We start from the raw sequence: 25135 nt of genomic DNA, 5'->3' as shown, positions 1-25135 counted from the left end.
CTTTTCAGTGATTTTATTTCTATTTTTATTAAAAATATATAATGCCAAAATATATTATTATATTATAAATGAGAAGTCTAGATATGGGAAGGATTTGAAGACACGAGTAAGAGAACCCAGAAATTAACTGGAAATTAAAAAAAAAAAAAAAAAACCAAGAACGACTTAGTAAAATACAATAGTAAGTGTATTCTATTAGCTGAATTCATGCTTTTTAAAATTTTTCCAAGCCCAACAGGGTACTTAAACACACAACCCTATGATCAAGTTCATCCTCTACTGACTGAGCCCATCAGGCTTTCCTAGGTGTTTTATATCAAATCCCATTAAAATCTTACCGATTGGCCAAAAAATACTACTTTCTGACATCCAAACACATGATATAGTATCAGTTATTACTATACTTTAAACTTGATTCATTCTGGTAGGTATATAGCATAGGACCACATTATTGTGTTAAATTGCATTTCTTTCCCTAACATCAAATTGTGTTTAACTTTTTCAAGAGCTTAATTACCACCTGTGTGTCTTCTGTGGTGAAATGTTTATTCAAATATATTGCCCTTTGGCTGTTGTTTTCGTTTTGCTTTGTTTTGTTTCAGAGTTTTTCATATATTCTGGATACATAGTTTTTATTGGATAACTGTTGAGCGAATATTTTGTATAACGTTCTGGTTTATTTCTTCAACAATGTCTGTCAAAGCAAAAGATTTTATGTGTTGAAATATAATTTATCACCTTTTACTTCCATGGTTCATATATTTTGAGATTTATCTAAAAATCTGGGACTAACTTATGGTCACACAGATGCCCAAGTTTTCCTAGAAAATTATAGCAATAAAATTTATATTAAGGTATAAGTTTCATTTTGAGAAAAGTTTTATATATGGTGAAAATGATGAGTCAATGTTTATTTGTGGCATAAAACTATTCTATAAATTAAACGTCACTAAAAAATCCTTCCTATATAGATTTTTCCTAGCAATTTTGACAAAAACCAATTGAGCGTTTTGGCAAATCTATTTCTTTCTTTCTTTTTTTTTTTTTAAAGATTTTATTTATTTATTTGAAAGACGGAGATCACAAGCAGGCAGAGAAGCAGGCAGAGAGAGAGGAGGAAGCAGGCTCCCTGCTGAGCAGAGAGCTCAATGTGGGGCCTGATCCCAGGACACTGGGATCATGACCTGAGCCGAAGGCAGAGGCTTTAACCGAGCCACCCAGGTGCCCCAGGCAAATCTATTTCTTAACACTGTTCTGTTCCATTGAAATTGATGTCTCTTTTTAATATCTCCGATTATTTAGCTGGGCGTGTATGAATATTCCAATTTAATTCTTCTTTTCAAAAATCCTCTTTTTCTAAAAGATTTTATTTATTTTTGTTTTCTTAAATAATCCTTACACCCAATGTGGGGCTCAAACCCACAATCTTGAGATGGAGTTGCAGATTCCAACTGAGCCACCCAGGTGTCCTGATGTTTATAGGATTTTGAGGAAAGTAAACAGCTTATATTTCCAGAAGGAGGAAACTGGATTTCAGAGAAGTTAAGTCATCAACCTAGTGACATAGAGTTACTTAATACTAGAGCCAAGACCACGTCTACTTCATTAGCTTTCTTTTCCACTGAGGAATCATTTTAAACCAGAGGCCAAAGTGCGTTTATGTAATCATTTTCATCATGTAGTTCATTATCCAGAACTATTGACTTGCTTACAATAAAAAAAAAATCATCTTCATACTTTTCTGTCCTAGAAAAGAATTAGTGCATTTTCCTCTTGGGACATCACTGTGAACTTAAAGAACTCAAGATGGTATAAGAGTCTAAATGCTTTTATATTCATAGTGTACATGAACAGATGGTTCATTTCCACAGGTAAGAGGAAGGGTTTTTTGTAACTCACAAAATATTTTAGTAACTGGACATTTGAATTTCAAACTAGAATGCATGCTTTCATACTTGTATTTAAGAAAGAAGATTATAGTTAATTAGTTAACTCAAAATTATGTTAACAACTAATCATTTGGCTTTCAGGGAATGCAGCAGGGAAAGTAGAGAGGGCTTCCTACATATTTTGATCATTAGAGGTGTAATAGGAAATTTCCTTTAATGTTCTTGGTGAAAGATTATGGTCAATTTAGAGATAATTGAATTAACGGGCTTTATTTAAAATTTAAGGTATTAAATGGAGAAAAAATATTAACCAGCTATTGTGTATATACAACTTTGAAATCGATATATTTTCTTTTCTAGTGGAGGGATAGAAATTTTTAATTTATTTTATTAGTGAGCTAATTGATCTAGAAGCAAATTTTCTTTTCATGGTTTATTCAAGCTTAATTGATAAAAAAAAAAAAAAGATTCCAATGTGCAAGGATGCCATCTCATGGATTCTAAGTGATTAAATTTCCAGAATTATGGCATCTCATAATGGGTTTGTAATATGGTCAAGTGGAAATAGAACAGAGTTTGAAATCAGAGAAAAGTAGGCTTGAATCCTGAATGTCTTAGAAATTATGGGGGCACCTGGGTGGCTCAGTGGGTTAAAGCCTCTGCCTTCGGCTCGGGTCATGATCCCAGGGTCCTGGGATCGAGCCCCGCATCGGGCTCTCTGCTCGGCAGGAAGCCTGCTTCCTCCTCCCTCTCTGCCTGCCTCTCTGCCTACTTGTGATCTCTGCCTGTCAAATAAATAAATAAAATCTTTAAAAAAAAAAAAAAAAGAAATTATGACCTCAGTCAAATCGTATGCCCAGATAGGGAATTTTCTCATCTATAAAATGACATGAATTATTTGGTTTGTAGATTGTTATGTAGATTGTATCAGAAAATGTGCACAAAATTCCTAACTTCTAGTAACCAGTTAAGGATACATGGTAGTTACAATCATAGTCTTCCTTTTTACTGAGCTGAGTGCAATACTGTTTCCATGAGTGTTTGGTACTTTATATTTTTTGACCACGAGTGCTGGGGAACTGATTTTATTTCAGTCTTCCAGATTGATCACGTTTTGTTAAGAATTTAGGATCTATATATTTGTCTTGTTGGCCTCTACCAAAGTGAAACAGCAAGATATAAACACAACTAGTTCTAATTCTCCTAAATACTGCTAAATGCCTGCTTGAAAAGCAGTTTGGATGCAGCAGCTACACTCATACTTTTTCTCTATCATGACCCCAGTTTCCTATAGTAAAGTAGGTAAATGCTCTAATGGGACATGATTTTTAATAAAAAATAGCTTCATTCATAGAACACTTTCTTATTCTACAGGCGAGAGCAGAGACATCAAGGATTACTAGAGTGTCATATTGAGAAGTATATCAGAAGAATTTGAGTAAGCAGAGTATTATTTTAGTGGCATGCCCACAAGCAAAATGTAGTGACTGACATGGATTTTAAAGTTTTTTTATGGCACAGAATATTGGGATTCACTGGGTTTAATCTCAATAGAACAGTATTTTAATATATATTTAGTGTGGTGTAACAAATATATGTATAACTTAAAGAAGTACTTTGATTCTGTTTGAGACCCATTAATTGCAAAATGCTTTTACTTTAAAAAATGATTTTATAATGTCTATTCATTTTATTCAAACTAAATACAATTTGGAGGCCATATTTCATGTGTATGCATTTTCACATATAATTAACACTTCAAGTTAATAAAAAGATTTTAATGCATCAGATAGATACACACTCTGCAACCATAGCATTGCAGATTTAGTTGAACAAGGTATGCCTAAAAATTGGGGTCAATCTTAGTTATTCTTTGGAGTTACAAGGAGAAGTAACTTTTCCAAGTTCACATTGTTACCAGGTGCTAACTCTAAGGTTGTCATATGAGGTTTTATTAATTATTTTAAAATGTTGCCCCCATTTTTTTTTTAAAGATTTAAAAGGGGTGGAGCAGAAGGAGGGGGTCAAGTTGACTCTATGATGAGCTTGGAGCCTGACTGGGGCCTCAGGGTCTTGAGATCATGACTTGAGCCAAAATAAAGAGTCAGACACTTGACTGACTGAGCCTCCCAGGCGCCCCTGCAATATGAGGTCTTAGATTCCAAATATAATGTTCTTAACCTACAGTTGTCTTATCTTAGGCACATTAGTTACGGAAAGGTTAGAATTGTCATGTCACTAACCCTTCTCCTGTATATATCAGCAGCCGACATGTGTTTTGTTGTGGATGCCTTTGGCATACTGCCTATTGGTACATATTTCAAAATGTGCTTGCATGTTCTGTATTTGCTGTACTTATTCTTATCTGCTTAATTCCTGTTTTGTATCTGAGTCTCTTTAGTAATATTTTATATGTATTCCATGGATTTGAAAGAAAGAGAGAGGAGAAGAAAAGTTTGGGAAAGAAAGAGAGAGAATAGAAGTTTTTTAAAGAACAATCTATTTTTGCTTATATCCCAAAATGCATTAATCATATTTATACAATTTATTGATCTCTTTATAAACTACTTGACTACTCTAGCAATTCAAACTTAACTATACATTATTTTAAGGTATATGTGTGTGTTCTCATCAGAGTTATGCAAGCTATCTGGGTTTATAAAAAATTAGATTTTAAAATAATTGCATTTTATATTTGTTAACTAACAAGTTTCCTAAGAATCAAATGAGAATTTTTAGGTTTTGCAGACTCACATTTATGAAACTTCTCTATGCATTTGAAATATCTTCCATAGGAATCTCTGGAACATTTCTGGGAATATAAAGACATATGGTTTTCTTTTCTTTCTAACAGTAGCCTTACTTATTTATTATCTATTGATATGTAGGTGTCTCAATATAACAAAAGTGTAGCATATTTCACTTCATGAATATAAATCATTTGTGAGTAAATTCAGCCTGGCCTTAGGTACTGTCGATTTTTTTTAAACTCTTTTTAAACACATGTTGGTTATAAAAAGCCAAAGGAAAGACAAAAGTCAACATGCTGAAACCTGCCCCTTAAATAGGATTGATCCAGTAATTAATTGTGTTTCAGTAACTGAGATTTCAGTCCAGATACAGGTGTCTCTTTAACATTTTTAAAATTTCCTTTATTCACACTCTACTTAATGAGAAACAGTAAGATGACATCAAGAAAACAAAAAACAGAAATCATTTTGAGACAAATATAATGATTTTACTCTCAGCAAAAACTTCAGAAACCATTTCATTATTTACTATCAGGTGATGTTAATTTTACCGTTTTTTGAGAAACTGTGAAATTTCTATTAAGAAACTCCATAAGCAGCTATGATTTTTTTTTTTTTTAATATCCAGGATTTCTGTTTGAGAGAAATATACTTCACGGGGAAAAAAACAAAAACAAAACCAAAACAAAACAAAAGAAATTCAAGGATTTTGTAGGGATAACCACATAAATTAAAAAACACCTCACATAGTCATTAAAATAAAATTTGGAAAAAAAATAATAGTATGATAGGATGCAGAGGCCAAAATGAGCAACTTAATGATATGTATTTTGAAGAAAAAGAATAATATCTGAAGAAAAATAGATTTCTTTTTTTTATGTTTGCAAATAAGGTGCATCTCTCTCCAGAAAATTCTCTCCTATTCTATTCACCACCTCTGTAGATGGAAACTATTGGAACAGGATAAATGCTAGGAAAAAAATGATGTAAATGTTTATGGTGGAAAAGGTGGCATTGTATGATAAGTTGAGTAGTCTAACATCCCATTTCCTAGTCATCTGGAAACGTTAAAATTAAATAATTTCCACAGTATTTCTCATTTATATTTTAAAGACATATTTATTTTAGAGAGAGAGAGTGTGTGTGTGTGTGTGTGTGTGTGTGTGCACATGTGGAAGGCAGGGAAAGGGCAGAAAGAGAACCTTCAAGCCGACTTTCCATTGAGCCCAGAGCCCCATGCAGGGCTCCATCCCAATATCCGTGAGATCATGACCTGAGCCGAAGCCAAGAATTGCTTGTTCAACTTACAGAGCCACCTTGTCTCCCCTAGAATTTCTCATTAAAATCCAACACAAGCTTGTGACAGAAGTGTACTTACTCCCATTTGAACGGTTGCAAATATTAAAGAAAGGACTTTCATGTCCATTGTAGCCAATCCAGAACTAGTATTCAGATGTGTACTTTCCACTATAATATTTTAAGACTTAAATATTCACTTGTTTATTCATCATTGTGCATTTTAAGTTTATGTGATATGCAAAAAGATAATAAAGAATTGAACAGAAAATGATATAGACAATAAACTATTTAAGTCAACAGGTTATTTTTTAACCTGATATGTGTAATCAATGACTGATTAAAATCATTTCTTCCTTTTCTTTAACAGCAAAATGCAATGACTTGGGACCAACATCTTTATTGCTGCCTATTTTTATCAGTGCCAAGGAAATCATTGTACCCTGCTACGAAACAAATATGGGGATGTAATTAGGTAGACTATTTTCATGTTGCCTTTAGCACTTATAAATAAAAAGTGAAATGCCAGGGTTTCCATCAGATTTAGATTTATATAGGATTCAGATGAAAAATGTGACTGAGGTCACGATGTTTATATTGATGGGCTTCACAGATGATTTTGAGATGCAGGTTCTCCTGTTTTTTCTATTTCTAGTGATCTATCTTTTCACTCTGATAGGAAATTTGGGACTGGTTATATTGGTCATTGGGGATTCTCGGCTCCACAATCCTATGTACTATTTTCTGAGTGTGTTATCATTCCTGGATGCCTGCTATTCCTCAGTTGTCACCCCAAAAATGCTGGTCAATTTCCTAGCAGAGAATAAAGCCATTTCCTACCTTGGATGTGCAGCCCAGATGCTTCTCTTTGTTACTTTTGGGACCACAGAATGCTTCCTCTTGGCTGCCATGGCTTATGATCGCTACGTGGCAATCTACAACCCTCTCCTCTATTCCGTGAGCATGTCACCCAGAGTCTACGTGCCACTCATCGTTGCTTCCTACATTGGTGGCATTTTGCATGCTTCTGTACACACGGTGGCCACGTTCAGCCTGTCCTTCTGTGCATCCAATGAAATTAGACACGTCTTTTGTGACATCCCTCCACTACTTGCCATTTCTTGTTCTGACACCCACACCAACCAGCTGTTGCTCTTCTACTTTGTGGGAGCTATTGAGCTAGTCACTATCATGATTGTTCTGATCTCCTATGGTTTCATTCTGTTGGCCATTCTGAGGATGCATTCTGCTGAGGGGAGGCGGAAAGTCTTTTCTACATGTGCTTCTCACCTAACTGGAGTGACAATTTATTATGGAACCATCTTTTTCATGTATATGAGACCAAGTTCCAGCTATGCTTTGGACCATGACATGATCGTGTCGATCTTTTACACAATTGTGATTCCCATGCTGAATCCCATTATCTACAGTTTAAGGAACAAAGATGTAAAAGAGGCATTGAAGACATTATTTGAGAGAAATTCGTTCCTAAGTAAAACACATTATTATCACTGAGTTAATCTTCAAGGAATGTTGCGTAACAATTTATGTCTCTATACTCAGAAACTAAAGAAAATGTCTTGGTTTTACTGAATCATACTGTCTGTATATTCTAGAATATTTCCAAATAAAGCATTCATCAGCCCTCCAACATAGTATTTTACAAATATGATCATTTGTATCACCCATATACTTTAAATTTTTTTTTTAATTTTTTAGTAACATATAATTTATTATTAACCGCAGGGGTACAGGTCTGTGAATTGCCAGGTTTACACACTTCATAGCACATACCTTCCCCAATGTCCATAATCCCACCATCTTCTTCCTATGCCCCTCCCCCCGGCAACCCTCCGTTTGTTTTGTGAGATTAAGAGTCTCTTACAGTTTGTCTCCCTCCTGATCCCATCTTGTTTTATTTATTCTTTTGCTACCGCCCAACCCCCCCACATTGCCTCTCAACTTCCTCATATCAGGGAGATCATATGATAATTGTCTTTCTCTGATTGACTTATTTCGCTAAGCATGATACCCTCTAGTTCCATCCACATCAACGCAAATAGCAAGATTTCATTTCTTTGATGGTGGCATAGTACTCCATCGTATCTATATATACCACATCTTCTTTATCCATTCATCTGTGGATGGACATCTAGGTTCTTTCTATTTGTGGAAAGAACAAATAGCCATTTGACTATTGTGGACATTGCTGCTATAAACCTCTGGGTGCACGTGCCCCTTTGGATCACTACATTAGTATCTTTAGGGTAAATGGCCAGTAGTGCAATGCTGGATTAATCTATATACTTTTATTATAGACCTCTACATACTTTTATACTTTTGTTTTCAAATTGATTTATGTTAAATATTGGTCGATGCAAGTGTATTGCTGTTGTCAGTCACTGTGGAATTTTCTTCACTCAGTGCTACTATAGCTTATGTACTCAGGGTTCTACAGATTGAAGCATCATCACACTGTTTATAGAAAGTCATTCACACTCATTATGAGGTTACTTCTCCATCCTCAGTTCCTCAGCCAGACCTCCTTAAAATTGTTTCATTTGTTCTTCATGTACTTTCAGAGTAAAATCTATCAAGGCTAATGGCCATGACTTTTTCACTATTTGGCCCAACACTATGCATTTTTATTCCACTATCAAAATCTATCCTTATTACTACTGTCCAATAACAGAAATGGTAAGATCCATTTATGAAACTCCAAAAGTTTTACTAGTAAGTATTAGATAGAGCATTTATTGATGTACTTAAGCTTAGGAAGAACAAAGAAGTTGAACTTAGAGAAAAGCAACAACTGGTTAATTATATAAATATATGTGCATAGAATATATATACACACTATATAAATACACCATATTACCCTATATATAATACACATATGCATTATATATATATGTATGTATATATACTACATAAACTACATAAACATATACATAAACTACATACATATTATATATAATATATATAAACTATATAAATACTACATAAACTATAAACTACATAAACATATACATCAACTACATATATATATGCATATAGATAGATAGATAGATAAATATAAATATGTAGTTTTTGTGGGTATCAGAACAAGAAATCTAAGTGGTGGAGGGATCTTGCACAGGACATGTCTAATTTCATTGGATGCACAGAAGAACAGACTGAACGTGGCCACTGTGTGTACAGAAGCATGCAAAATGTCACCAAGGTGGGAAGCAATGATGAGTGGCCCATAGACCCTGAGCGACATGCCCATGGATTAGAGTAGAGAGTTGTAGATTGCCATGTAGCAGTCATAATCCATGGAAGCCAAGAGGAAGCATTCTGTGGTCCCAAAGTAACAGCAAGATACATCTGTGCAGCACAACCAAGGAACGAAATCATTTTATTCTTTGACACAAAATCTACTAGCAAATTTGGGGTAATTGCTGAAGAATAGCAGGCATCCACAGATTGTGAAGCTGAGGATCCCCAATGACCAATACAACCAGTCCTAAATTTCCCATCAGGGTAAAGAGGTAGATTGTCAGAAACAGGAAGAATAAGGTCAACCATCCAGGTTTGTCGGTAAAGCCCTACAGTACAAATGTGGTAACTTCAGTGACATTTTTCATGTTGACACTGCAGGGAACAGACTTGAAGATGTTAAAAAAATAATAATCTCTTAACTAGAAAAAGATAAAAAAAAACAATATATGACTCAATATTTTAACTCAAGGGAACATGCAGTGTATCCTTATATTTATTTTTTGGCAATATAAAATTTCCCAGTTGTGGATCAGCAGACAAGGACAAGATATTCAAGATATGCCACTTACTGCAAAATCAAGGGGAAAACACAGCTGTTCCCTCACTGGCTGAATTCCTTTTATTGCTAAAACTATCAGATCAACTGGTTAATTTGCCACGCCATTTTATTAGCTGTTTTCAAAGTCACTGTATAATTGGCTAAAAAATAATTTCCTTTGACATCTATACACGTGAAACAGTATATCAACGCACAGAACCTGGAATAAAATCTCAGCATTCTAGACCTTTTGGTAGTTGTGTATAATAATCTGCTACAAACTACTCACCTGTAGAATCGAAATGTTGATATTTATTTTTCAATATTGGGGCAAATATTGATACAAAATTTGGGTATTCATCCTTTCTGATGGAGGCATAATACTCCATAGTGTATATGGACCACATCTTCCTTATCAATTTATCCATTGAAGGACATCTTGGTTCTTTCCACACTTTGGCAACCATGGCCATTGCTGCTATGAACATTGGTGTACAGATGGTCCTTCTTTTCACTACATCTGTATCTTTGGGGTAAATACCCAGTAGTGTAATTGCAGGGTAATAGGGAAGTTCTATTTTTAATTTCTTAAGGAATCTCCACTTGTTTTCCAAAGTGGCTGCACCAACTTGCATTCCCACCAACAGTGTAAGAGGGTTCCCCTTTCTCCACATCCTCTCCAACACACGTTGTTTCCTATCTTGCTAATTTTGGCCATTCTAACTGGTGTAAGATGGTATCTCAATGTGGTTTTGATTTGAGTCTCCCTGATGGCTAGTGATGATGAACATTTTTTCATGTGTCTGATAGCCATTTCTATGTCTTCATTGGAGAAGTGTCTGTTCATATGTTCTGCCCATTTTTTGACATGATTACCTGTTTTCTGTGTGTTGAGTTTAAGATGGGGCAAATATTGAAAGACAAAATATATTAATAAGATTGACTATTTAAAATTACATTAAATATAGGATGTGTTAATTAGTTTGGTTCTAAGAGTAGCAACATTCTGAGTGGTAACATTTCGTGAGCTGATTTCCAAAAATTTTCTAACTCTGTAAGATCTTGAGTGTATCGGACAAAACCAATGTTTTTTTTCAGGATGATGGGATGTAATTGAATTACACAATTATATGACCACTTATATTACACTCAGATCTATTTCTCAAATACTTAACATCCCATTGTCCTGTTTTGCTTGGATAGGTGGTCATACTTAACACTTCTGGACACCTAAATTCTATATGATTTTTGACTTCTTCAAAAACTGGGGTGAAAAGGGAAAGAATTATTCTGAAAATCTGTATTTTTTTAGGTCTTATTCTTGTCTAGTTATTGTTTAGTACCTGGTGAAAGAAAAACTGTATATTTATTATCTGAGAGTTACAAGTAAGCTGTTCATTAAAAAAAAGAAAAAAGTAAATAAAATATAACACCAGAAGTGAACAATGCTTACACGAAGACATAAAATATTCAAGAACAAAAAATTAGGAAAAAATGAAAAAAGGAATAGCAGAAATCTTTCCTGGATAATCCAATGTTAAAAATTAGGAGTCAAACTTATACCTGAATCCAGAGTTTTAATTATTAGCCAATTATATTCACAAGTTAGAAGATAAGATTTTTTTTAATTTAAATTCAATTAGCCAACATATAGTATATCATTAATTTCTGATGTAGAGTTCAGTAATTCACCAGTTGTGTATAACACCCTGGGCACATAACACCATGTGCCCTCCTTAATGCCCGTCATTCTCTTAACCCATCTCCCCACTCACATCCACTCCTGTAACCTTCAGCTTGTTTCCTACAGTTGAGTCACTCTTTAGTTCTTTCCTTCCTTCCTTCCTTCCTTCCTTCCTTCCTTCCTTCCTTCCTTTCTTTTAGTTTTTATAACATACCCATTCATACGAAATTTAAGTCAGTCTTGAGAACATATGTTCTACTAAAAATAAAAATTTGTACTCTATTTAAATCCATAATATATATCAAACCCTTATTTCAATATATAGACATGGATCCTGTGAGTAAGAGAAACGGCCATTTAGATTAGAAATAGTGATGGAAGCAGAAGGAGGCACAACAATCTTCTGAAAAAGACAAAATGAGGAATGCCTAAAAAAATAGTCAGTGTCAGCAGAAAACATTTTCATAGAATTACTGGAAAGATTAAAGACAAAGAAAACAAAACAAAAAAAAAACTCAAATAAAACATCAAGAATACAGATTTTATTTTATTTTATTTTATTTATATATTTTTTTTAAAGAATACAGATTTTAGGGGCGCCTGGGTGGCTCAGTGGGTTAAGCCGCTGCCTTCGGCTCGGGTCATGATCTCAGGGTCCTGGGATCGAGCCCCGCATCGGGCTCTCTGCTCAGCAGGGAGCCTGCTTCCTCCTCTCTCTCTGCCTGCCTCTCTGCCTACTTGTGATCTCTCTCTCTGTCCAATAAATAAATAAAATCTTTAAAAAAAAAAGAATACAGATTTTAGATAAAATATTATGTATTAAAAATAAAAATACTGATAAAACAAATCAGAACCCACAAGCTATATTCTCTAACCGAATATTTTTGAGGGGCTCTAATATAAGATTCTTTCAAATGTATACTTTAATTAAAATGTCTTAATAACTTGATTGGGAAAACCAGTATTGTGAGATTTACCTTCAGGACCAGGTTCCCAGAGTAAATATTGAAGAAAATATCCTTATGCTTCCAGAAGGAGAAGAGAGAAGGAACTGTTGTCAAATAATGCCAAAGCCTGTCCTCAGGAGAAATTAATAACCTAGTGCATAGCCTGCTGGAGTATTATCAGAACCTAAGTAACAAGGAGGGAAGGAAATACCCAACTCCAGCCTACCCTAGCCATCTAGACCCACCTAAGGGGAAGAAAAAGACCAAGGAACAATTGTGAAGTTTATAGTCTGGTGGCACAGCCTCACAAACAGACTGAGTTCCAATCTTGAGACTATAGAGCATGTCCGTAACTCCCATACCTCACCACATCATTGCTGATGGTCCATTTACAGCAACTCCTTTTGCCCAATACCTTATGCCTGACTATCTAAAAAAATAGTATGTTTCATACTAAAAGGCAAAATAAAGCACTTTGAAGGCACAAGCAGAACCAAGCTTGGCAGGGGCATTGGAATTAAATATCAGATTGGGAATTTAAAACAGCTTATGATTAACATGCTAAGTATCCTAGTGGATCAAGCAGAATTCACCAAAGCACAGATGAGCAACCTAAGTAGAGAAATGGCAATCTTAAGAAAGAACCAAAAAGAATTACTAGAAGGGCAAAACACTGTAAGTGAAATAAAGAATTCCTTTAATGGGCTTCCTAGAGGACTAGTTATAGCAGAAGAGAGAATCTCTGACTTGAAGATATCTCAATAGAAACTTTAGAAATTGAAAAACAAAGAGAACAGAGACTGAAAACAAACCAACAAAACAAAACAAAACAAAACAAAACAATACAAAAAACCCAGAATATCCAAAGGTTGTAGAAAAGGAAAGAAGAAATATTTGAAACCATAATAATAAAATTTTTTTTCAAATTAGTTTCAGACACCAAACCACAGATTCAGGTCCAGAGGTTTAGAGGACACCAAGCAAGGTAAATGCCATAAAAATTATACAGTGATATATCATTTTCAAACTACAGAAAATCAAGGATACAAATAAAACAAAAACGAAAAATTTCTGAAAGAAGATAGAGAAAAACACAACTCCCCTATGGAGGAATACAGGTAGGAATCCTATCCAACTTCTCAGAAAACATCCAACAAGAAGAGAAAGTAATGAAATGATAATAGGAACAATGTACTCGATCATATATGCTTGTGTATGTAACTTATATGTATACATGCTTATGTATGATTACATATAAGGGAAATGTATGATCAGGAGTAACAGAGAAAGGAGGAAGGAATTAAAAAGCGAAACATGTTCTTACCATGTGATTCAGCAATCACATTCCTTGGTATTTATCCCAAAGAGCCAAAAACGTAGGTTCACACAGAAACTTGCACACAGATACTCATAACAGCTTTATTTGTAATTGTCAGAATTATATCTAGAAGCATCCAGATGTCTTGTAGTAGGTGAATGGATAAATAAACTGTGGTACTGCAGACAGCGAATGATTGCACAGTGCTAAAAGAAAGAAAAAAGACAGAAAGACTATCAAGCCAGGAAAAGATGGGAGGGGAATAAATGTGTTTTACTAAGTGAAAGAAGCCAATCTGAAATGCTAAATGCAATATGATTCTGAAAATATGATATTGTGGAAAAGGCAAAACTCTGCGACAGTAAAATGATCAGTGATTGCCAGTGGTTTGGGAGGGAAGATGAAGAGGCAGGGCACAGAGGAATTTTGGAGTACTAAAAACACACTGTATGAGACTCTAATGATGGATTCATGTTATTATACATTGCTTTCAAGTTCACAGAATGTACAACATCAGGATTGAACCCTAAGTTGAATGGCAGACTACAGGTAGTTATGAAGTGTCCATGCATCCATGCATAGGGACAATGGGTATTTGGGAAATCTCTGTATTTATCTAAAGAAATCCAAGCATATGTGGACCCACATAGTCCAAACCATGTTGTTCAAGGGTCAACTAGAGTATGAAAGAATAATTTGTGGAGGAATAAAAATAAAGTGTTTCAAAGTTAATTAAATCAGATAGTAAGGTAAGGCTATAGAACAAGACACTAATATAATAATTTAGTATCTTAGAATAATGTTAACAATTTTTTAAAAAAATAATTAAAGCTTTATCAAAATAATAACTTATAGGTGAGACAGTCAATGAAAGGAAAAGGCAACCTATGGAAATGGAGAAGATATTTGCAAATGACATAACAGACAAAGGGCTGGTATCCAAGATCTATAAAGAACTTCTCAAACCAACACCCAAAAAAACAAATAATCCAGTCAAGAAGTGGGAAGAAGACATGAAAAGACACTTCTCCAAAGAAGACATCCAAATGGCTAGCAGACACATGGAAAAATTGCTCTACATCACTTGTCATCAGGGAAATACAAATCAAAACCACAAAGTCAGAATGGCTAAAATTAGCAAGTCAGATGCTGATGAGGATGTGGAAAAAGGGGAACCCTCCTACACTGTTGATGGGAATGCAAGCTGGTACAGCCACTCTGGGAAACATTATGGAGGTCCTTCAGGAAATTAAAAATAGAGCTACTCTATGACTCAGCAATTGCACTAGTGGGTATTTACCCCAAAGATGCAGATGTAGTGAAAAGAAGGGGCTTCTGCATCCTAATGTTCATAGCAGCAATGTCCACAATAGCCAAATTGTGGAAGGAACTGAGATGTCCTTCAAAAGATGATTGGCTAAAGAAGATGTGGTTCATATGTACAGTGGACTATTACTCAGCCATCAGAAAGGATGAATGCCTACCATTTACATTGCATGGATGGAACTGGTGGATAGTACGCTAAGTGAAATAACTCAGTCAGAGAAAGACCATTATCATCTAGTTTCAACCTATGGAATATAAGAAATAGTGCAGAGGATCATAGGGAAAGGGAGGAAAAACTGAATGGGAAGAAATCAGAGAGGGAGCCAAACCATGAAAGACTAGTAACTCCAGGAAACAAACTGAGGGTGGTGGAAGGGAAGGTGGGGGATGGGGTAACTGGGTGATGGGCATCAAGGAGGGCATGTGATGTGATGAGCACTGGGTGTCATATGCTAATGCATCACTGAACTCTACACCAAAAACTAATGATGTACTATACGTTGACTGATTGAATTTAAATTAAAAAAAAAAAAAAAAGGGCAGTGCTTTTTGGGGTTTTTATCTTTCATGTTTGTCTTAATTTGATAACTGTTCAGTGATTTTATTTCAATTTTTTATTAAAAATATATAATGCCAAAATATATTATTATATTACAAATGAGAAGTCTAGATATGGGAAGATTTGAAAACATGAGTAAGAGAACCCAGAAATTAACTGGAAATTAAAAAAAATAAATCAAGAATGACTTAGTAACATAAAATAGTAAGTATATTCTATTTGCTGTATTTGTGCTTTTTAAAATTTTTCCAAGCCCCAGAGGGGACTTGAATCCACAACCCTGTGATCAAATTCATCCTCTACTGACTGAGCCAGTCAGGCTCTCCTAGGTGTTTCATATCAAATCCCATTAAAACCTTACTGATTGGCCAAAAAGTATTACTTTCTGACATTCAAATACATGACATAGTATCAGTTATTATTATACTTTAAACGACTCATTCTGGTATGTATATAGTATAGGGCCACATTATTGTGTTAAATTGCATTTCTTTCCCTAACATCAAATTGTGTTTAACTTTTTCAAGAGCTTAATTACCACCTGTGTGTCTTCTGCGGTGAAATGTTTATTCAAATATATTGCCCTTTGGCAGTTGTTTTTGTTTTCTTTTGTTTCAGAGTTTCTCATATATTCTGGATACATAGTTTTTATTGGATAACTGTTGAGCAAATATTTTCAATAACATTGTGGTTTATTTCTACAACAATGTCTGTCAAAGCAAAAGATTTTAATTTTGATGAAATATAATTTATCACTTTTTTCTTCCATGGTTCATGTATTTTGAGATTTATCTAAAAATCTGGGACTAACTCATGGTCACACTGATGCCCAAGTTTACCTAGAAAATTATAGCAATATGATTTAAGATTTAAGATTTAAGCAATAAGCAATAAAATTATAGAAATAAGATTTACATTAAGGTATACGTATCACTTTGAGAAAGTTTTATATATGGTGTAAACAATGAGTCAATGTTTATTTGTGGCATAAAGCTATTCTACATATTAAACATTATTTAAAAAGTACTATCCTTCCTCCATAGATTTTTCTTAGCAATTTTGACAAAAACCAAATGAGCATTTATGGACAAATCTATTTCTTAACACTGTTCTGTTCCATTGATAATGATATCTCTTTTCAGTATCTCTGATTATTTAGCTGGCTGTGTATAAATATTACAATTTAATTCTTCTTTTCAAAATTCTTATCTCTTTTCTAAAAGACTTTATTTTTGTTTCCTTAAATAATCTTTACACCCAATGTGGGGCTCAACCCACAATCTTGAGATCGAGTTGCAGATTTCAACTGAGCCAGCCAGGAGTCCTGAGGTTTATAGGATTTTGAGGAAAGTAAACAGCTTATATTTCCAGAAGGAGGAAACTGATTTCAGAGAATTTAAGTCATCAATCTAGTGACATGGAGTTATTTAATATCAGAGCCAAGGCTACATCTATTTCATTAGCTTTCTTTTCCACTGAGGAGTCATTTTAAACTGGAGGCCAAAGTGCATTTATGTAATCATTTTCATCATGTAATTCATTATCCAGAACTATTGACTTGCTTACAATGAAAAAAAAAAAAAAACAAATCATCTTCATACTTTTCTGTCCTAGAAAAGAATTAGTGCAATTTCCTCTTGGGACATCACTGTGAACTTAAAGAACTCAAGATGGTATAAGAGTCTAAATGCATTTATATTCATAGTATACATGAACAGATGGTTCATTTCCACAGGTAAGAGGAAAGGTTTTTTGGAATTTATAAAATATTATGGTAACTGGACATATGAATTTCAAACTAGAATGCATGCTTTCATACTCGTATTTAAGAGAGAAGATTCTACTTAATTAGTTAATTCAAAACTATGTTAACAATTGATCATTTGGCTTTCAGGGAATACAGCAGGGAAAGTACAGAGTGCTTCCCACATATTTTGATCATTAGAGGTGTAATAGGAAATTTGCTTTAATGTTCTTGGTGAAAGATTATGGTCAATTTAGAGATAATTGAATTAACGGGCTCTATTTAAAATTTAAGGGAAGTATTACATAGAGAAAAATTATTAACCAGCTATTGTGTATATACAACTTTGAAATCAATATTTGTTTCTGATGGAGGGATAGAAATTTTTAATTTGTCTTATTAGCAAGCTAATTGATCTAGAAGCAAATTTTTTTCATGGTTTATTCAGGCTTAATTGATTAAAAAAAAAAAGGATTCCAATGTGCAAGGATGCCATCTTATGGATTCTAAGTGATTACATTTCCAGAATTATGGCATCTCACAATGGATTTGTAATATGGTCAAGTGGAAATAGAACAGAGTCTGAAATCAGAGAAAACTAGGCTTGAATCCTGAATGTCTTAGAAATTATGACCTAGGTCAAGTCATATGCCCAGATAGGGAATTTTCTCATCTATAAAATGACACTGAATTATTTGGTTTGTAGATTGCTATGTAGATTGTATCAGAAAATGTGCACAAAATTCCTAACTTCTAGTAACCAGTTAAGGATACATGGTAGCTACAATCAAGGTCTTCCTCCTTACTGAACTGAGTGCAGTACTGTTTCCATGAGTGTTTGGTACTTTATATTTTTTGACCACGAGTGCTGGGGAACTGATTTTATTTCAGTCTTCCAGATTGATCACGTTTTGTTAAGAATTTAGGATCTATATATTTGTCTTGTTGGCCTCTACCGAAGTGAAATAGCAAAATATCAACACAACTAGTTCTAATTTTCCTAAATACTGCTTATTGGAAATGCCTGTTTGAAAAGCAGTTTGGATGCAGTAGCTACACTCATACTTTCTCTCTATCATGACCCCAGTTTCCTATAGTAAAGTAGGTAAATGCTCTAATGGGACATGATTTTTAATAAAAAATAGCTTCATTCATAGAACAGTTTCTTATTCTACAGGCGAGAGCAGAGACATCAAGGATTACTAGAGTATCATATCAGGAGAATTTGAGTAAACAGAGTATTATTTTGGTGGCATGCCCACAAGCTGAATGTAGTGACTGACATGGATTTTAAAGTTTCTTATGACACAGAATATTGGGATTCACTGGGTTTAATCTCAATAGAACAGTATTTTAATATATTTTTAGTGTCATGTGACAAATATATGTATAACTTAAAGAAGTACTTTGATTCTGTTTGGGACCCATTAATTGCAAAATATTTTTATTTTTAAAAATTAATTTTATAATGTCTATTCGTTTTATTCAAACTAAATACAATGTGGAGGCCATATTTCATGTGTATTTTCACATATAATTAACACTTCAAGTTAATACAAAAGATTTTAATGCATCAGATAGATACACACTCTGCAACCAAACCATTGCAGATGTAGTTGAACAAGGTATGCCTAAAAATTGGGGTCAATCTTAGTTATTCTTTGGAATTACAAGGAGAAGTAACTTTTCCAAGTTCACATTGTTACCGGGTGCTAACTCTGAGGTTGTCATAAGAGGATTTATTAATTTTTTTAAAATGTTGCCCCCATTTTTTTGAAGATTTAAAAGGATGGATCAGAGGGAGAGAGACAAGCAGACTCCATGATGAGCTTGGAGGCTGACTGGGGCCTCAGGGTCTTGAGATCATGACTTGAACCAAAATAAAGAGTCAGACACTTGACTGACTGAGCCTCCCAGGCACCCCTGTAATTTAGATTCCAAATATAATGTTCTTAATCTTCTACAGTTGACTTGTCTTAGGTACATTAGTTACAGAAATGTTATAATTGTCATGTCACTGATCCTTCTCCTGTATATATCAGCCGACATGTGTTTTGTTGTGGATGCCTGTGGCATACTGCCTATTGGTACAAATTTCAAAATGTGCTTGCATGTTCTGTTTTTACTGCACTTATTACCTGCTTAATTCATGTTTTGTATCTCAGTCTTTTTAGTAAATATTTTTGTATGTATTCCATGGATTTCAAAGAGAGAGAGAGAGAAGAGAAGAAAAGATTGGGAAAGAAAGAGAGTAAGAGAGGTTTTTTGACGGGGTTGATTTTTTTTTTTTTAAAGATTTTATTTATTTATTTATTTGACAGAAAGAGATCACAAGTAGGAAGTGAGGCAAGGGGAGGGGAGGGTGGCGGGAAGCAGACCCCCTGCTGAGCAGACAGCCAAATGAGGGGCTCAATCCCAGGATCCTGGCACCATGCCAGGAACCAAAGGCTGAGGCTTTAACTCACTGATCCACCCAGGCACCCTAAAAGAAAAAGAGTGTTTTAAAGAGCAATCTATTTTTAGTTATACTCCAAAATGCATTAATCATATTTATACTATTCATTGATCTCTTTATAAACTACTTTACTACTATAGCAATTCAAACTTAACTATACATTATTTTAAGGTATATATGTGTGTTCTCATTAGAGTTATGCAAGCTATTTGGGTTTATAAAAAATCAGATTTTAAAATAATTGCATTTTTTATTTGTTAACTAACAATTTTCCTAAGAATCAAATGGGCATTTTTAAGTTTTGTAGACTCACATTTATGAAACTACTCTGTGCATTTGAAATATCTTCCATGGGGATATCTGGAACACATCTGGGAATATAAAGACATATGGTTTTCTTTTCTTTCTAACAGTAGCCTTATTTCTTTATTATCTACTGATGTGTAGGTGTCTCAATATAACAAAAGCACAGCATATTTCACTTCATGAATATAAATCATTTGTGAGTAAGTTCAGCCTGGCCTTAGGTACTGTGGATTTTTTTAAACTCTTTTTAAACACATGTTGGTTATAAAAAGCCAAAGGAACGACAAAAATCAACATGCTGAAATCTGCTCTTAAATATGATTGATCCAGTAATTAATTGTGTTTCAATAACTGAGATTTACAGGTGCCTCTTTAACATTTTTAAAATTTCCTTTATTCACACTCCACTTAATGAGAAACAGTAAGATGACATCAAGAAAACAAAAGACAGAAATCATTTTGAGACAAATATAGTGATTTTACTCTCAGCAAAAACTTCAGAAACCATTTTATTATCTACTATCAGGTGATGTTAATTTCACAGTTATTTGAGAAACTGGCATTTCTATTAAGAAATTCCATAAACAGCTATGATTTTTTTTTTAAATATCCAGGATTTCTATTTGAGAGAAATATATCTCAAAAAAATAATGCAAGGATTTTGTAAGAATAATCACATAAATTGAAAAACACTTGACATTGTCATTAAGGTAAAATTTGGGAAAAAAAAAAAGGTATGATAAGATGCAGAGGCCAAAATGAACAACTTAATGATATGTATTTTGAAGAAAAAGAAAAAAAAATCTGAAGAAAAAGACATTTCATTTTTTTTTTTGACATTTCATTTTTTATGCTTGCTAATAAGGTGCATCTCTCTCCAGAATATTCTCTGCTATCCTATTCACCACTGCTGTAGATGGAAACTAATGGGACAGGATAATTGCCAGGAAAAAAAAATGAAGTAAATGTTTTTGGTGGAAAAGGTGGCATTGTATGATAAGATGAGATGTCTAATTTATCCCATTTCCTAGTCTTCTGGAAACACATTAAAATTAAATAATTTCCACAGTATTTGTCATTTATTTTTTAAAGATTGATTTATTTTAGAGAGAGAAGAGTGTGTGTCTGTGTGTGTGTGTGTGTGTGTGCACGCGCGCACTTGTGCAAGGAAGGGAAAGGGCAGAAAGAGAACCTTTGAGCCGACTTTCCATTGAGCCCAGAGCCCCATGCAGGGCTCCATCCCAATATCCATGAGATCATGACCTGAGCCAAAGCCAAGAGTTGCTTGTTCAACCTACAGAGCCACCTCATCGCCCCTAGAATTTCTCATTAAAATCCAACACAAGCTTGTGACAGAAGTGTACTTACTCCCATTTGAACGGTTGCAAATATTAAAGAAAGGATTTTCATGTCCATTGTAGCCAATCCAGAACTAGTATTCAAATGTGTACTTCCACTATAATATTTTAAGACTTAAATATTCACTTGTTTATTCATAATTGTGCATTTTAAGTTTATGTGATATGCAAAAAAAAATAAAGATTTGAACAGAAAATGATATAGACAATAAATTATTTAAGTCAACAGGTTATTTTTTAACCTGATATGTGTAATCAATGACTAAATAAAATAATTTCTTCCTTTTCTTTAACAGCAAAATGCAATGACTTGGGACCAACATCTTTATTGCTGCCTATATTTTCAGTGCCAAGGAAATCATTATACCGTGCTAAGAAACAAATATGGGGATGTAATTAGGTAGACTATTTTCATATTGCCTTTGGCACTTATAAATAAACAGTGAAATGCCAGGGTTTCCAAGAGATTTAGATTTACACAGTAGTCAGATGAGAAACGTGACTGAGGTCACCATGTTTATATTGATGGGCTTCACAGATGATTTTGAGATGCAGATCTTCCTGTTTTTTCTATTTCTAGCAATCTATCTTTTCACTCTGATAGGAAATTTGGGACTGGTTATATTGGTCATTGGGGATTCTCGGCTCCACAATCCTATGTACTATTTTCTGAGTGTGTTATCATTCCTGGATGCCTGCTATTCCTCAGTTGTCACCCCAAAAATGCTGGTCAATTTCCTAGCAGAGAATAAAGCCATTTCCTACCTTGGATGTGCAGCCCAGATGCTTCTCTTTGTTACTTTTGGGACCACAGAATGCTTCCTCTTGGCTGCCATGGCTTATGATCGCTACGTGGCAATCTACAACCCTCTCCTCTATTCCGTGAGCATGTCACCCAGAGTCTACGTGCCACTCATCGTTGCTTCCTACGTTGGTGGCATTTTGCATGCTTCTGTACACACGGTGGCCACATTCAGCCTGTCCTTCTGTGCATCCAATGAAATTAGGCACGTCTTTTGTGACATCCCTCCACTACTTGCCATTTCTTGTTCTGACACCCACACCAACCAGCTGTTGCTCTTCTACTTTGTGGGCGCTATTGAGATAGTCACTATCATGATTGTTCTGATCTCCTATGGTTTCATTCTGTTGGCCATTCTGAGGATGCATTCTGCTGAGGGGAGGCGGAAAGTCTTTTCTACATGTGGTTCTCACCTAACTGGAGTGACAATTTATCATGGAACCATCCTTTTCATATATATGAGACCAAGTTCCAGCTATGCTTTGGACCATGACATGATCGTGTCGATCTTTTACACAATTGTGATTCCCATGCTGAATCCCATCATCTACAGTTTAAGGAACAAAGATGTAAAAGAGGCAATGAAGAAATTGTTTGTGAGAAATTGGTTTCTAAGTAAAACACATTATTAGCACTGAGTTAATCTTCAAGGACGGTTGCATAAAAGTTCATGTCTCTATGTTCAGAAACTAAAGAAAATGTCTTGGTTTTAGTGAATCATACTGTCTGTATATCCTAGAATATTTCCAAATAAAGCATTCATCAGCCCTCCAACATAGTATTTTACAAATATGATCATTTGTATCATCTATATACTTTTAATTTTTTTAACTTTTTTAGTAACAAATAATTTATTATTAACCGCAGGGGTACAGGTCTGTGAATCACCAGTTTTACACATTTCATAGCACATACCTTCCCCAATGTCCATAATCCCACCATCCTCTTCCTATGCCCCTCCCCCCGGCAACCCTCCGTTTGTTTTGTGAGATTAAGAGTCTCTTACAGTTTGTCTCCCTCCTGATCCCATCTTGTTTTATTTATTCTTTTGCTACCCCCCAAGCCCCCCACATTGTCTCTCAACTTCCTCATATCAGGGAGATCATATGATAATTGTCTTTCTCTGATTGACTTATTTCGCTAAGCATGATACCCTCTAGTTCCATCCACATCAATGCAAATGGCAAGATTTCATTTCTTTGATGGTGGCATAGTACTCCATCGTATCTATATATACCACATCTTCTTTATCCATTCATCTGTGGATGGACATCTAGGTTCTTTCTATTTGTGGAAAGAACAAATAGCCATTTGACTATTGTGGACATTGCTGCTATAAACATCCGGGTGCACGTGCCCCTTTGGATCACGTTTGTTTGTATCTTTAGGGTAAATGCCCAGTAGTGCAATTGTTGGGTTCATCTATATACTTTTACTGTGTTTCAAATTGATTCATATTAAATATTTGGTGATGCAAGTGTATTGCTATTGTCAGTCATTGTGGAATTTTCTTCACTCAGTGCTACTATAGCTTCTGTACTCAGGGTTCTACGGATTGGTGCATCATCACACTGTTTATAGAAAGTCATTCACACTCGCTATGAGGTTACTTCTCCATCCTGAGTTCCCTCAGCCAGACCTCCTTAAAATTGTTTCATTTGTTCTCCATGTACTTTCAGAGTAAGATCCATCAAGGCCAATGGTGACTTTTTCACTATTTGGCCCAACACTATGTATTTTTATTCCATTATCAAAATCTTTCCTTATTACTGTCCAATAACAGAAATTATAAGATCCATTTATGAAACTCCAAAAGTTTTACTGATAAGTATTAGAGCATTTATTGATGTAGTTAGGCTCAGAAAAAACAAATAAAAGTAGACCTTAGAGAAAAGCAACAACTGGTTAATTATATAAATCTATGTGCATAAAATATATATGCACACTATATACACACCATATTACCCTATATATAATACCCATATGTAGCATATGGGTATTATATATAGGGATATATATATATATATATATATATATATATATACATACATACATATATATATAGTTTGTGTGGGTGTCAGAACAAGAAATCCAAGTGGTGGAGGGATCTTGCAAAGGACGTGCTTAATTTTGTTGGGTGCACAGAAGGACAGACTGAACATGGCCACTGTGTGTACAGAAACATGCAAAATGCCACTGATGCAGGAAGAAACAATGAGTGGCACACAGACTCTGGGCAACATGCCCACGGAATAGAGGAGAGGTTTTAGATTGCCACATAGTCATCGTAAAGCCATGGCAGCCAAGAGAAAGCATTCTGTGGTCCCAAAAGTAACAAAGAGAATCATCTGGGTTGCATACCCAAGGTAGGAAATGACTTTATTCTCTGCTAGGAAATTGATGAGCATTTTTGTAGTAACAACTGAAGAATAACTGGCATCCAAAAATGATAAAACACTCAGAAAATTTTACATGGGATGGTGAAGCTAGGCCTCCCCAAGGACAAATATAACCAGTCCCAATACATTGCCCTATAATGTACAGTGTAAACAACCTGACATGAGCTGGCTGATCACACCAGGTAATGGTGCCATGTTGGCCCTTAAGAATTGGTCTCTGCTCCTGGTAGACTGGTTGCTCAGGAATGGGTTCAGACTAGTCAGCCCTTGTGAATGGAGGTCTATGTTACTGACCCTCCACAAACCTTCATCCTTGCTGCCACAGTCACTTCATGAGCCCATTACTTGGTAAGAGGGATGGCTAGTGAAATAAGATGAATGATATCCATAGAATGAGTCCTCCCATCTACTTGATTATGAAAATCCTTCTCTGCTGAGGTCAATCTTTGGTGGGCATTGACAAGGGACCCAAATATCCTCGATGTTTAACACAGAGTGGG

The 25135-nt window shown here is 34.8% G+C and overlaps 2 protein-coding genes and 1 pseudogene across 2 annotated transcripts; 2 read left to right on the top strand and 1 right to left on the bottom strand.

The window, feature by feature from the left end:
* Positions 1-6442: 6442 nt before the first annotated feature.
* On the top strand, positions 6443-7450 carry LOC116600070 (olfactory receptor 5T1-like). The gene has a single exon (XM_032360059.1). It carries the CDS (start codon positions 6458-6460, stop codon positions 7448-7450), a length of 993 nt encoding a protein of 330 aa, XP_032215950.1. The 5' UTR covers positions 6443-6457.
* Positions 7451-9000: 1550 nt separating this feature from the next.
* On the bottom strand, positions 9001-9564 carry LOC116598140 (annotated as a pseudogene).
* Positions 9565-21881: 12317 nt separating this feature from the next.
* On the top strand, positions 21882-22868 carry LOC116600145 (olfactory receptor 5T1-like). The gene has a single exon (XM_032360264.1). It carries the CDS (start codon positions 21882-21884, stop codon positions 22866-22868), a length of 987 nt encoding a protein of 328 aa, XP_032216155.1.
* The last annotated feature ends 2267 nt before the right edge of the window (positions 22869-25135 follow it).

This window comes from Mustela erminea, chromosome 9 (assembly GCF_009829155.1).
Source record: "Mustela erminea isolate mMusErm1 chromosome 9, mMusErm1.Pri, whole genome shotgun sequence".
NCBI classification, from domain to species: Eukaryota; Metazoa; Chordata; class Mammalia; order Carnivora; family Mustelidae; genus Mustela; species Mustela erminea.
This window is presented reverse-complemented; position numbering and strand designations above follow the sequence as displayed.